General features: G+C 43.0%; 2 protein-coding genes across 8 annotated transcripts in view; one reads left to right on the top strand and one right to left on the bottom strand.

The window, feature by feature from the left end:
• MBTD1 (mbt domain containing 1) overlaps positions 1–13,063 on the bottom strand; it is a 121,364-nt gene that overhangs the window by 61,933 nt on the left and 46,368 nt on the right. The window lies entirely within an intron of this gene.
• The window catches only part of CSNK1D (casein kinase 1 delta), a 39,023-nt gene continuing 26,944 nt past the window's right edge, over positions 985–13,063 (top strand). For 2 of the 7 annotated variants that reach the window (XM_081850857.1, XM_081850861.1), the window contains exons 1-4: positions 990–1,315; positions 7,397–7,507; positions 10,096–10,244; positions 12,081–12,309. In XM_081850857.1, the coding sequence (XP_081706983.1) occupies positions 1,240–1,315; positions 7,397–7,507; positions 10,096–10,244; positions 12,081–12,309 (565 nt within the window). In that variant the 5' untranslated portion in view covers positions 990–1,239. Of the gene's footprint in view, positions 1,316–7,396; positions 7,508–10,095; positions 10,245–12,080; positions 12,310–13,063 lie in introns of all 7 variants that reach the window. The other 5 variants (XM_081850855.1, XM_081850856.1, XM_081850858.1 and 2 more) reach the window with 5 other exon arrangements.

Genomic DNA, 13,063 nt, shown 5'->3' with positions numbered 1-13,063 from the left:
TTTCATAAGAAACTAAAGAGTCTAGTGGCACCTCAAGAGACAAATCTGTTAGGGCACACAATTTTGTGGACTACACAAAGCAGACTGATGAATACATTCTTACCTTGGCAATCCAAAGAGCTCAAGTTAGATATAAAAGAGCAAAGTTAAGGTTTGTTTCTTCACGTTACACCAAACACCATAATTAAGTCAGACTGATGCTTATCAGCTGCAAAACATCCATGTAAAACATATGCATCGTGGCTCCTCCTATTCATTCCTTTGAGTAAGAACACTATAAAATTAATACAAAGTGAATTCATGAATTCACTTCTCCCAGATGAAATGGCCATATTAAAGACAACTCAGCCCAAATGTGAAACCTGTGTTTTTCAGCCACATCCTGGGGGAGGGTGCAAATCCTGAGCTCAAATCCCAAAGTGAAGCAGGGAAACGATAAGAAACAGCTTTACATCTCAAGAATGGCCTTCCTTGAACCACCTTCATCCTTATGATTTCATGACATTTCCGCAAGTTCTCCCACTGCCAGCCGCCCCGCCTCAAGAAAGGACACTGCCATCCATGAATCAATTGGAAACCGTTTCAGATCTTGAGGGTTGACAAACCCCAGCATGTGCTTTGGCACCATCTTTTTATGGGGCTACGTGACGGTATTGCAACCATGCTTCGTGCTATTCCAGCCTCAGAAGCCTATAGAAAAGTTGGTGTGAATAAGCCCAATTATCTCTGACAATACTAGGGCGCAGCCCGCTGCTGCGGGACCCGCCCGTGAGCGGAGCCCTGGTTATGGGGTGGCAGCTGCCTCGCTTCTCACGGGTGGGGCCAAGTCCAAACCCTACCGCGGCCAATGAGCCGAGGGGAAGCCCAGCGCCCAGCGGTTACCATGGAGACGCGGCCCCTCTCCCTCCCCACCCCTTTCTCTCTCGCGCGCGCGGCCTCACAATCTGGTCCCCCTGACCCAGCTTTCCCTCAGAAGAGGATGCTCCTCCGTCGCAAAGCTCCGCCCCCTGTTGCCAAGGAAGTGAGGTCACATAATATGGCGGCTGGGGCTTAGCTGCGCTGAGGGAGGATCCGGGTCTCGGGGAATCTGCGTCCATCCTCCCCACCCGGGGTGCGCTGTCGCCCCCGAATCCCTCCGGCGTCGAGAGGCGGGGCTGAGGGCCGCGATGGTCTCTGGCGTCGCCCTGCTCTGAGTCAGGGTCCCTCGCGACTGGGTCCGGGTCCTGCCGAGCCGCCTCGATGGAGTTGAGAGTCGGGAACCGGTACCGGCTTGGCCGGAAGATCGGGAGCGGCTCCTTCGGGGACATTTACCTCGGTGAGGGGGCGCCGCTGTGGCATGAACCGAGAGGGGGTTGGGGAAGGGGGGGGGGCGACGACGGCCTGAGGGAAGCGGCTGTCTTTGGAGAAGCGAGGTCGGGGGTCGCTTTGCCTCTGGCGCTCTGGTGGGGCCTTCAGGTCGCGGCCCCCCCACCCCCACCCCAAGCGGACTCTGCTTTCCCGTGAGGTGACAGAGGAACGCCCAAGAAGCGCATCAAGCCCCGTAGCGGGAAGTAAAACCGTCGTGTCCCTCGCCTGCTCAACCACCGCAGTTCCAGTCAGGGTTTACTCGGAAGGAAGACCTGGGTATTGCAGGGAGGCTGACTTCAGAGCAAGCGTGTTTACAGTTAGCCTTGGCTCGACACTGGGGGAAGTGAGGACTGGGAGAGCCCCAGTAGTGCCCAGTTACTTCCTTTGTGACCTTGGGCAAATCGCTCTCTTCTCCTTTCTCTTCTCTCTCTCTCTCTCCCCCCCCCCCCTCCTTCCCCACTTCTTTTATTTGGCTTCTAAGCTGGGATGGGAAAAAAAATTCCTGACTACATGTTTCTGGGCCGAAGGGTTCTGACAGTGAAGTATGAGGTTTGGAAATCCACCAGCTGTCGGTGGAGAAAAAATTTATAATACTCAGATGGAGTTGTTTACTGTGAGGCTTCCAGGAAGTAGCCTGGTTTGAAAGAGATAATTGCCTAGGTTTAGGTTATTTTTTGCAGAGTAACTTTTCTCCTTTTGTCACTTGTCATGTCTGCTATAGCTTTTAGCTGAATTGTAACATGGGGAGAAATTACAGGTTTTGCGCTGCTTTCTGGAACTAAGGCACACCTGGTTATTTTCAGCTTAGTCCCCTAATTTTGATGGCAGTGTAACTGTGAACCTGAGCCAGAGGCCTGCTAACTTACATCTTTGGTAATAAATCTTTAATAGACCCTGAGGGATGATGTGGATTTTCTCCTGCATTTTGTATGTTGTAAGCTAGTCTAGGTGTCGCCTTTCAAATTCATAGGCTTTATGCAAAGGTAAGCCAGAAAAAAATATCTGCTAGATGAAACTGATGCTGGCAAATAGTTAATGGTTCAGTCCTGCAAAGGCATATGCCTATGCATTGCAGTATGCATTGAGTGGCTGTAATGGGATTGCTGACTGTGCATGCTGCTATCTATACAAGGGTGTAAGTCAATCCAAGTCTGAGCTCCTGCGTTTAAAAATACACTAATTTATGCATATCAGGAGCAGTGAGACCAGTTGTGAAGCCTTCTTAATTCTTGTTAATTGAGAGGTTCCCCGCCCTCTTGAAATCTGCTTCAGTGCATGGCTGGCCTTTAGAATATGGATGTGTTAATAACATTAAATAACTTGTGTACTTCTTTGTTCTTCACTGTTGGGGGGGGGGGCAGATGAGAACAACTAGCACTTTAGTTTTGAATCATTGTACTCTAAAACTGGACATCTGTTTTCAAAGATTGTGGGAATGCAGTTTTCTAGAATCTTAGTGTCACCATGCTTGGTGTTGGTTTTGGCCTACAGATAAAGCTACTTGAGAACAGTTTTAAGGTATTTCTCTTGCTTACTCTACACTACAGGATCATTAGCTATCTGAGCGTTATGAAGTACAGCAGTTATTTTGGAGCTATATATAAGGGTGCGGCCCCAGAAGGAGAAAGGTCGTGCTGTGGCAGCTCCACCTATGGGAGCAGTAGTTAAAGTCGTTGTGCAGGTTAGGAAACTTTGTATATAATCAGAAGAGTTGTTTTAGTCTTGTTCTTAATAACATAGTCCATCTGGCTGTCAAGTATCAGGCAGATGTTTCTAGTTTATGTGAGGAGGAGCTACCTATTTGATTATTTTCATTTTGAGAATTATGTACAAGAGAGGCTGCAGGCATCTGCATAAAGATGGTGTGTCAAATCGGTATTAAGCACGTACATATTTTGGCCATGTGTATGCAATTCGTTAGAATATCAGCACCCAAATAATGAGTCTTTAAATTGTCATACTTGTGAAACAACAGAGAGTAGCTTAAAACAAAGCACTGAAGATGGTTAAATGTTTAACCATTGTAATCCTTGAAAGAAAGAGAAAATCTGCCCAAATGTCTAATTCTGGGACTTTCCCCTAACACAGTGAAGTCTTTGATGCCTATAAGTGAACTGGTTTCCACGTCGCAATAAAGCATATTTAATGTTTAACCACAGTTTATTGCAAATTAGTAGTGGGTGCCTGCTGATCAAAGCTTCCTGCTTTGTTCATCCCTTGCTGTTGGCCATACTGCTCTGGGAGCAATAAGGCACAAGCTTTGACTTGTATATTCAGACCAGATATTGTGGTTTGTTTCTCTCCGAACAAATTATAAGAGGTAGCCAAGGTTTATTCTTGCCTTACTACTCATGGTTTGTTTGGGGGGGGGGCCTTTAAGCCCAGGTTTAGGCAGCACAACAGTCCAAGGCTTGTAGCTTGTTGTAGCTAGGAACATGAGAAAAATGAAGCAGGGACTCCTGAGCAGTGAACACGAGCACGTTGGTCAGTTGTGTTAAACCATAGTTAAGCATTGGTTTCTTGTAATAATATTTCCTATACTCCTTTATGTATTTAAAAGATAGATACCTTGCTCTTTCACCAATTGTTTCCAAGGCAGCCCTTGTAGATACAATACAATTAAGCTATACTTAAGAAACTTTTGTGCTCACTTAGAGTATTGGTATGTTACAAAATCTTCCCAACACAAGATCCATTGTTGCACCCATGGAATGATGGGACTTGCTCTTAGCTGTTCTGCTGTCACTCATGCCTTCCAATCTTCTCGGTTTCTGGAGAGGTCCCTAACCCTCCAGAACAGATTTTGGGTTGGGGGTCACCCAGGAGACTTCAGAGAAGAGGGGAAGGGGGAATTGGTTGCACAAGCAGAGCACAACAGTTGGATATTGCCTAATAGCTTTGGTGAATAGTCATCTTGCTCTGTAACAACTTACATATTGTATTGAAAAGTAGATCCTAGGAATCCTTGAGTTGAGTTCTTCTGGAACAGCTTTTTAATGTATGGAAGTATAGCTCGCACTATCAGTGTTACTCTGCTGCATCAGCAAGACCAATGCTGTTATTTCTTTGTATATGTTGTAGAGGTCAGTTGGCCTTTGTTACTTGGTTTGAGGCTGTAAGTAGGTATTCCAGATAATCCAGTGCAAAGTTCTGTCTCTAGATAGGAGATGTAGGGGTTTCTCAGCTTCTGCTAGTCATAAAATAAATGTTAATGTCTGATAGGAAGATCTTGAGGTTTTTGGTTTTTCAGTGGTGTGGATTCCTTTTACAACAGAAGTAGTTTTTGCCACTTCTTAGTCAGGAAGATCCCAACTCCTTCTATTGTAGCAGAAGATGTGAGTTCCATGGCAAATTAGTATTGTGCATTAATTTGAAAATATAGCTAACAACTTCATTTGGTGAAATATATCTTACATAGACATGATACTTATCCCAGAATTTGACCTTTAGCCAGCTTATGTTTTCTTAAGAATTGTGAAATGTTGCCCAGTCACTAGAAACTTTTTTTGGCAGAAAATGTGCTTACCTAAGAGAAGCTTCCTTGCTCAGGAATCTGTACCTAACTGTGCATGGTTGCAGCTGAGCCCCTTCTTAAGTGAATAAAGAACAAATTGCTTATGGCCTGTGGTTTTTGCTTAGTGGAGTTAATATTTTATGTACTGTTCTAAAGATAATATGCAGTAAAATGGCTTGACCCTTTTAAGCAGCATACTTCTTCCTAGTTCTCCCCTATATAAGTACAATATAGAAGGGTTAATATGGGACATATTAAAGAAGACTCCCTGAGTGAGAGAGTGCATGCATGCACAATGTGTGTGCACACCATGTCACAGTCTTGATATACAGTGGTACATCTGGTTGCGAATGAGATCCGTTCCGGAGGCCCGTTTACAACATGAAAAGAGTGCAGCCTGAAGCGCCGTATCTGTGCAGGTGCATGGCACGATTTGGCGCTTGTGTGCATGTGTGAGTGGCGAAACCCAGAAGTAACCCTTTCCGGTACTTCCGGGTCGCCACGGGACGTAACCTGAAAGAATGTAACATGACGCAAACGTAACAAGGTATGACTGTACCTAAAACCAAGTTGTTTATTGTAACACTACTGTTGCATTCATTCTGGTTAAAAAAAGTTAATCCCTTGTTACCTCGGATATTAACCTCTCTCTCTTAGCCAAAATCATTATGTGTATAATGTAGTCTGTATGTGAAACACTGGTGCTACATGCAAGAGCCTTCCAAATAAAATCATGTTTAGAAAGGGGGGACAGTGTTTTAAACCAGAAGGCTCAGCTAAATCAAGATGTGAACCTGGAGAAGTCATTGTGCTGTGTGCAATCCGTCGCTTGTCATTGACATTTCCTGTGTCTTGTATGCAAGTGGGCCTGCCTATTCACGAGCGTGGAATGTCCTTATCAGCTTAAAGGCATGCCATACTCGTATGTTCTCTCTTCTCTTGCATTTCGTCTGCTCCCAGACTTAGATGAGACTGAAAGTAGACTATTTTTTCTTTGTTAATTACAGCCTTTGCATGCTTGTCTATTTATTTCATAAAATTTATGTGTTCCACTTAATTGTTAACAAAAAACCTCAAAGTAGTTTACAAAGGGAATAAAACAATAACATTATCAGTAAAAACAGCTCTATAAAACATTTGAAAGATAAAATCAACTATAAGCTAAAAACATACATCAACATATTTCATGTAAGAATGTGATTGTGTTAGTGTGGCAGTGCCTACACTTTGGAATTCCCTGCCTATTGAGATCAAGCAGGTGCCTTCACTGTACTCTTTTTGGTATCTGCTAAAAATGTTTTTGTTTAAACAAGCCTACCCTGATGCTTAGAAAGTTGAGGTAATTTCAGTCTGCTTTAGCATTTTAACTTTTATATGTTTTTAAGTATGGTTGTGAAATTTCCTTGATTTTACTATTTTATCTTTTGTAAACTGCTTTGAGGTTTTTTACAATCAAGTGGTGTATAAATTTTATGAAATAAATAAATTCCCTTTGACTTGTGTATATTAAATAGGACATAATCTGCAGGTGCTCATGATACTGTAGTACAGTACATGCTGCATTACAAAACGCAACTTAGTGGATACTGAGAAATTGAGTAATAAAAAACCTATTGAAACCATTGTTTACAAATTAAGGAATTGCTTTTGCACACAACAGATGAATATAGAATCTTAACCATCATTTTAGAGCCCTTATGTCCCATTGATTTTGATGAAGAGCTAATGTGTGAATGGGCTTGTGGACAGGACTTCATCTTCTTATCTTTCCCCCCTGCAGCCAGCTGCGCACACCCTAGGTTTCTCTGGAGACTCCCCCAAACCTCCAAAGCAGTTTCTGAGGGTATATGGTATGGGAACTGCAGGAGGGAGAAAAGAAAAGTCCAGTTGCACAAGAGGAAATCTGTTCTGCTCACTTGCAGACACCCTTGGATACAACCCACTGTGAAATCACTAAGACTTAAATGGGCTTAAGTTTGCTTAGATTGTATCCTGTTTACGCGTGGGTTATGTTCCCGGGCACCGCATGCATCAGTGAAATTGTGTATAATTAAAACCCATTGAAAAAGCCTGCAAACACACCATTCCACCTCTGCCCTGCCCGTGTTCCACCCTTTTAGAGATATTTCACTGATGTCTTTATGACATTTCTGGGTCATACACATATTGAACATGTGTAAACAGGGCTGCCAGTAATGTATAGGTGACACTACCAATGCAAGTTATATCAGTTCAAAAGCATGAGGGGAATGTACTTGCAGTGTTAGAAATTAGCTAGGCACCAGGCGCATTTTGCTCCTGATGTGGGTACAATTGCAACCACGTGGAGATCTCTAGATGCCAGGTTGGCGACTGACATCTCCACCTTTTTCTCCAAGGCTTGCATGGTTCACCCCCCTTCTTGGTTATTCTGTACAACTACCTTGTGATGCCAGCAACTGTTACACACATTGCCAGGGTGTATAAGCAATTTCTTTGGTTAGTTCATGTTTGATAGTCTTGGATTTTGAAGTTGTGTTTTCTTCTCTCCTTTAGGGACTGACATTGCTGCTGGAGAAGAGGTTGCCATCAAATTGGAATGTGTGAAAACCAAACATCCTCAACTCCATATAGAAAGCAAAATTTACAAAATGATGCAGGGTGGAGGTAAAAAATATCTTTGCTGATAAGTCATATGGGTACTAATGTTCTAGCTATAAACTGAAGAAGGCAGATAGCACTGCATATGTGCACAAGTGATTTCATGGTTACCTTCCTGCCATGCATTAGGGAGCTGCAGCAGTAGAATCCTAAATGTGCTTTCTTAGAAATAAGAGTAGCACTGAGTTCATTGAGTCTTTAATCCTAAGTAAGTATGGGTGGGACTTCAGTTTTAGTCTTCATTCTCAATGTTCTAATAAGGTAGGCTCTTGTTTACACAGGGGGTTGTGAGGCTGACAAACAATTGCTTCACTAAGAGTTACCCTCTGAGCCCGTGGATTACCAACACTACCTCAACCTGTCTCCTCATTACTTAAATGCAAATCAAGTTGTTGTTTATCTGTGACATTTTTCTGAGTTGTAATGTTAAAAGAAGGGAACTTTTGAACTGTAGATCATGAACATGAGAGGTTTTCAATCACACAAATGAGATATATATATTGTGGTTCGAGGACCCGATTCCCCCAAAGTGGAATGAATACACAAGGACATGTGATATAAGGTTAATGGGCAAGAAAAGGCCACAACTTTATTGATTACAGCAAGTGAAAAGGTATTGGCTTAGGCATTGGATTACGTCAGCTGACTCCACCCCCTCAGAGAGGTGTGAGTCAGAAACAAGGGGGGTTTATTCACCAGTAGGTGGAGCCTGTTGATGCTAATCCAACTATAGGCTCTCCCCTGATGTCACCGAGGGTCGTGCCATGGCCTCCCACCAAGCAGGCATCGGACTGAATACACGACCGCCAGATTCCTTTAACGGAATACCCCTAGAAATTGAAGGCATAGGTGATGGCCACACCTAGCCCTTCGACACACCACAACACATTATTCCAATGCCTAACCTACCCACCAATACCACGAAAGTTGTGACGATTGCTATGAGGTAGGCGAAAAAACCAAAAAGCCTAATGCCAAATGGAAAAATTCCTACCAGGCCCCCCAGACAACCAGGGCAACCAACCTAAGGTCCATAGCAAGGCCAAGGAAAACTAAGACCCTGAGCTAAAAGGGAGTGGAGGGTGGGTGACTCGCGACGGGACGACGAAGAGTGAGGCCGAGTAGGGGCTGGCACCGCAGCATATAGGCTGCTGTACACGCCCCCTCGGAGACACCTGGTTGGGTGCCTGCCAATGGGCGTGGGCGCCAGCCAGGTGAGTGGAAGGCAGGGGGCTAACGCCCCCTGCTAGGGGTAGATCTCGGGTTCCCGCCCACAACCACTCCCCTCTCTTCCAGGAGGAGAGTCTTTATTGAAATTATGTTCTGACAGTAGTGTCAATCCTGGTTTGACAATCTTAAAACTGGGCAGATCCTTTTACTTAAAGGCATGGTCTTTGCATGTGATACCATATAGGCAAGATACCATTTCACTCTTGAACTTCGTGAGAAGCTTTCTTGTTTGGACCTATACTTTTTCCTCAGTAATTGCAAACTGCTTTTTATAGTTTCAGAGGCACAAAAAATATTACATTTGTTTTGCTATAACCTTGAGTGTGGATCTGTTAACTGACAACAGTTAACTACATGGGCATAGTTCTTGCAAGTCTTGTAATTTGCTACTCATTTCGGATGAGTAGCATTGTCCATTGCAGAGTACCTGAATGTGCCTTCCCCAAGTTAGGCAAATATACTCTGGAGATGGGGTTCAGCAGATATTATTACAGTTCTGCATTGTGTTACTCTAGATGATGCACAAATAAATGTGCTCTTACTCATCCAATCTTGCAATGCTGGAGAGAGAAGCCAAATGCAGACCTGGCACAGTTCCGCTCTGTGCTGGTAACCACTGAGCCAGCTGCTTGCATGATTCAGATTATTTTAAAGTAGGGGTGGGAAATCAATGTTTCTGGACTACATCTCTCGTTATCCCCTGCCAATCACCTTGCTAGCCAGAGCTGATGCAACTTGGGAGTCCAACAACACCTGGAGGGTCAGAGGTTACCCATCTCTTGTTTAAAGTGTTCTTTATTCTGATCTTCTAGCTTTAATTACCTAGAATTATGACACAGTAATATCAGTCAGAGTGGGGAATGCAGGTAGTGGTGAAAGAATTGAGCAACTCTCAGAACTTATTTGGGGGGAATCTTCTGAAGCTGTAACCAAGGGAACCTCATAATTTCTGAGCCCAGGTTAAACAGCACAGATTTAAAATGTCATATACAAATATGCTATAAAATATTTGTTGAATTCTGAGTATTCATAGCTACTGTAGACTAATTTGACGCCTGATAGTTAGGATTCATAGCACAACAATGGTCTTTCCCTCCCTTTTGGCTTCTTAATAGGGAGTACTTGTACTTAGAAAGAAGGAGAAGATCACATCCCATTGGAAGCACATCTATACAAGATGTCCCAGGACCTTCCTCCAGTTCCAGTCCCTTCCCCCTATCTCCTCCCCCCCAAATGCATACATTTTTCAGGAAGAAAAATGTGCTGTAATTTAGATAATAATCTGTGGGTGTGTCATACCTATTTTGTGCAGATACCTTCTGTTTTCACAAAATACTATAGTAATTTCCCCCCTTTTTTTCTAGTGGGCATTCCCACAATCAAATGGTGCGGTGCTGAAGGTGACTACAATGTAATGGTGATGGAGTTGTTGGGACCAAGCCTTGAAGATCTCTTTAACTTCTGTTCAAGAAAATTCAGCCTCAAGACAGTCCTTTTACTTGCTGACCAAATGGTATTAAAATCTTTGCATGTCTTGATTATTGGGTAGGAGGGCTTCCCTAAATCCTCTCTGCATTCTATAAATAATTGTCTTATATGGCACAAAATTTGGGACTCCTTTCTTTCAGAGGGCAGGTAGAAAGCCTACCACTTAAGCTATTCTCTTCATATACCAGAAAATGAAATGTGTCCAGTACAAATAATGCTTCTAAAGTTATTTTTGCCAGTGTGAATCAGACCAATTTAGCTGCAGTGGGAACATGCTTGTGCTTCTTTAAAATACATACTTTTTCCAAAATGGATTGTTCTCAGGGTTGCAAAGAGAGGCTGTGTAGTTAGTGGCTGTTGGGCTGGATTCTAAAGCATTCACCCGTTTCTAGTGTGTTAGGCTACATTCCTTATCTATCTCTTGACATGAGGGTTTGCAATTATTTTAAAAGCTAATCTTTCCCTCAAGGGGTAACAACAGTCAACACATCAAGTTTTACAGATTCTTCAACTTTATGTTAGGATCAAGTTGCAGAATCTGAGCCTATATGTATTTAAAACTTTGCTGCCACAAAAAAATTGGCCAGTTTATGCATAATAAATAACTTCCTGAAAATGTTATATAAATCAACTTGTGAATTGTTCTTCCAAAATAAGTGTGAAGACATTCTTGGTTTGTACTTCTGCACAGACATAGAAGACAATAAGAACTAAATATGTCCGTGAATAGTATCTTCTCTGATGGCTATTAGGATGTCTGTATGTGTGTCCATTTTTAAACCCTTAGGTTCAGAAAGGTTTAAGTAAAACAGCAGGACCATAAATATTCCAGTTATGTGTACTGCTACCATTTGAAGCATCTGGAAACCATGCTTTATGCAAGCAAGTGGCACTGAAATGATATAGCAATGGTGCTAGATGACGCCATGGTCAGTAGTCAGATAGTTTGGGCACTGGCTGAGTCTCCCAGGGGCTTGGAAGAGAGCCCCTCACTGGACCAGCCGCAGCACCATTCACCATCTTCCCTGCTGGACCCACCAATATTTTTCAGCAGTACACAGTGTTTCTGCTTTTAAATAGGAGCCAAGCTTACCTTTCACCCTCAGTGGTCACCTGCCATTTTGAAGTTACTCAGAGTATATTGTCTTGCCTTACTGATTTTGTAGGTCTATAGGTAGGATTGGGCCATGACCTGATTGGAAGTAGATATAGTGAGGGCTCATTGTTGGCACTATGCCAAGGGCTCTCTGGCTTCAGCCTTGGAGGCAACTATTGGCCTAATGTAGTAGTACTGCTGTTACAGCAAAATCTTTAGAGCCAAAATTCAATCTTACCTAGTTGAAGATCCTTGGAGGTTTTTAAGCAGATGTTGGATGGCCATCTGTCATGTAAGCTCTAGTTGAGATTTCTGCATTGCAGGGTGTTGGACTAAATGTCCCTCAGGATCCCTACACAGCTCTTTTTTGGGGGGGGGGGATGTCACTCTGTCAGTGCCCAAAGTGAGATCCAGATAAGACATTAATTCTTGCTTCATCAAAAGACCCAGGAGGAAAGCCACTTAGACTGCAATCTTATACACACATACCTGGCAGTAAATCCTATTGATCTTAATTAGACTTACTTCCTAGTTGTCATGTGTACAGTTGCACAGTTAGAAACAAGTTAAACTGGCTTGTGGTATTTTAAAAAGGGGGTTAAGTAGAACAAATAATGCAGGCATAATAAAGCAAGCAAATAGCTTTTAAGCTTAAACGTTATCAAAGTAGGATTTTAGTATTAAAGCCCAATATAAAGGAGCAGCTGGTTGTTTTTGAAAGGTTTTATATGCTGTAATTCTGAAATTATGTCTTTCTGCAATTAGATTAGCCGAATAGAATACATTCATTCGAAGAACTTCATCCACCGAGATGTAAAGCCTGACAACTTCCTGATGGGATTAGGCAAGAAGGGCAATCTTGTCTACATCATAGATTTTGGGCTGGCCAAGAAATATCGGGATGCTCGAACGCACCAGCACATTCCATATCGTGAAAATAAAAATTTAACAGGAACCGCCCGCTATGCCTCTATCAACACTCATCTTGGAATTGGTGAGCTGGTAGCAGATTATTTTGGTTATTGTTGTAGGAATGTTCATGCAATAAGACATCTGGATAAAATAAATTGTTCTGGCTACCATTGAAAAAAGGGGGCTTTGATCTGGGAGTGAGCCCTGTTGAATCCAGTAGGACTTATTTCTGAATAGATGTTGTTAGGATTGCGCTGTATGTGCAGCAGTGAAACAAATCAAATGGTCATGCTCTCTAATGCATGTGACAGCCTCAAACAAGATGTTGGGAGTGTTTCATCCAATAAACTTCCATTGGGATAGCTTGGTAGATTTTTTTCTTGGGGTCAGACTACCATATATGGGATCGAGAAGAAATTTCCCTTCAGGTCAAGCTTGTAAAAGTTATCTCAGGATTTGTTTTGTTTCTGTTTGCCTCCACTTGCATGCAGACATAAAACTTGCCTTGCTAGAAGCTGTTTCCAATGGCACAACAACAAAGAACTTTACCATAAAGAAGTTTATAGTCCTGAGAGATATGGGTTGGAGAACACTGTCTTTCACTGCAGCCTGTGTCAAGAAATTGTGGCTAATCTTGCAACTTGGCTCAGTGGTGTGAATCATCGTTAGCAGCTTTCTGCAGTATGTCTGTTCTTGGCACTGTGGCTTGAATTTCCTTGGTTGATTGCAGGGCTCCACAGATGTCTTTGCACCCCTCCCCAGAGTTCTCCATGAATTTCAGGGGATGCTTGGGGAGAGGTCTCCTCACACTAGCATGGTAGAAGCAACATTCAGAG

Source organism: Podarcis erhardii, assembly GCF_964252035.2.
Source record: "Podarcis erhardii genome assembly, chromosome: 2".
NCBI classification, from domain to species: Eukaryota; Metazoa; Chordata; class Lepidosauria; order Squamata; family Lacertidae; genus Podarcis; species Podarcis erhardii.
This window is presented reverse-complemented; position numbering and strand designations above follow the sequence as displayed.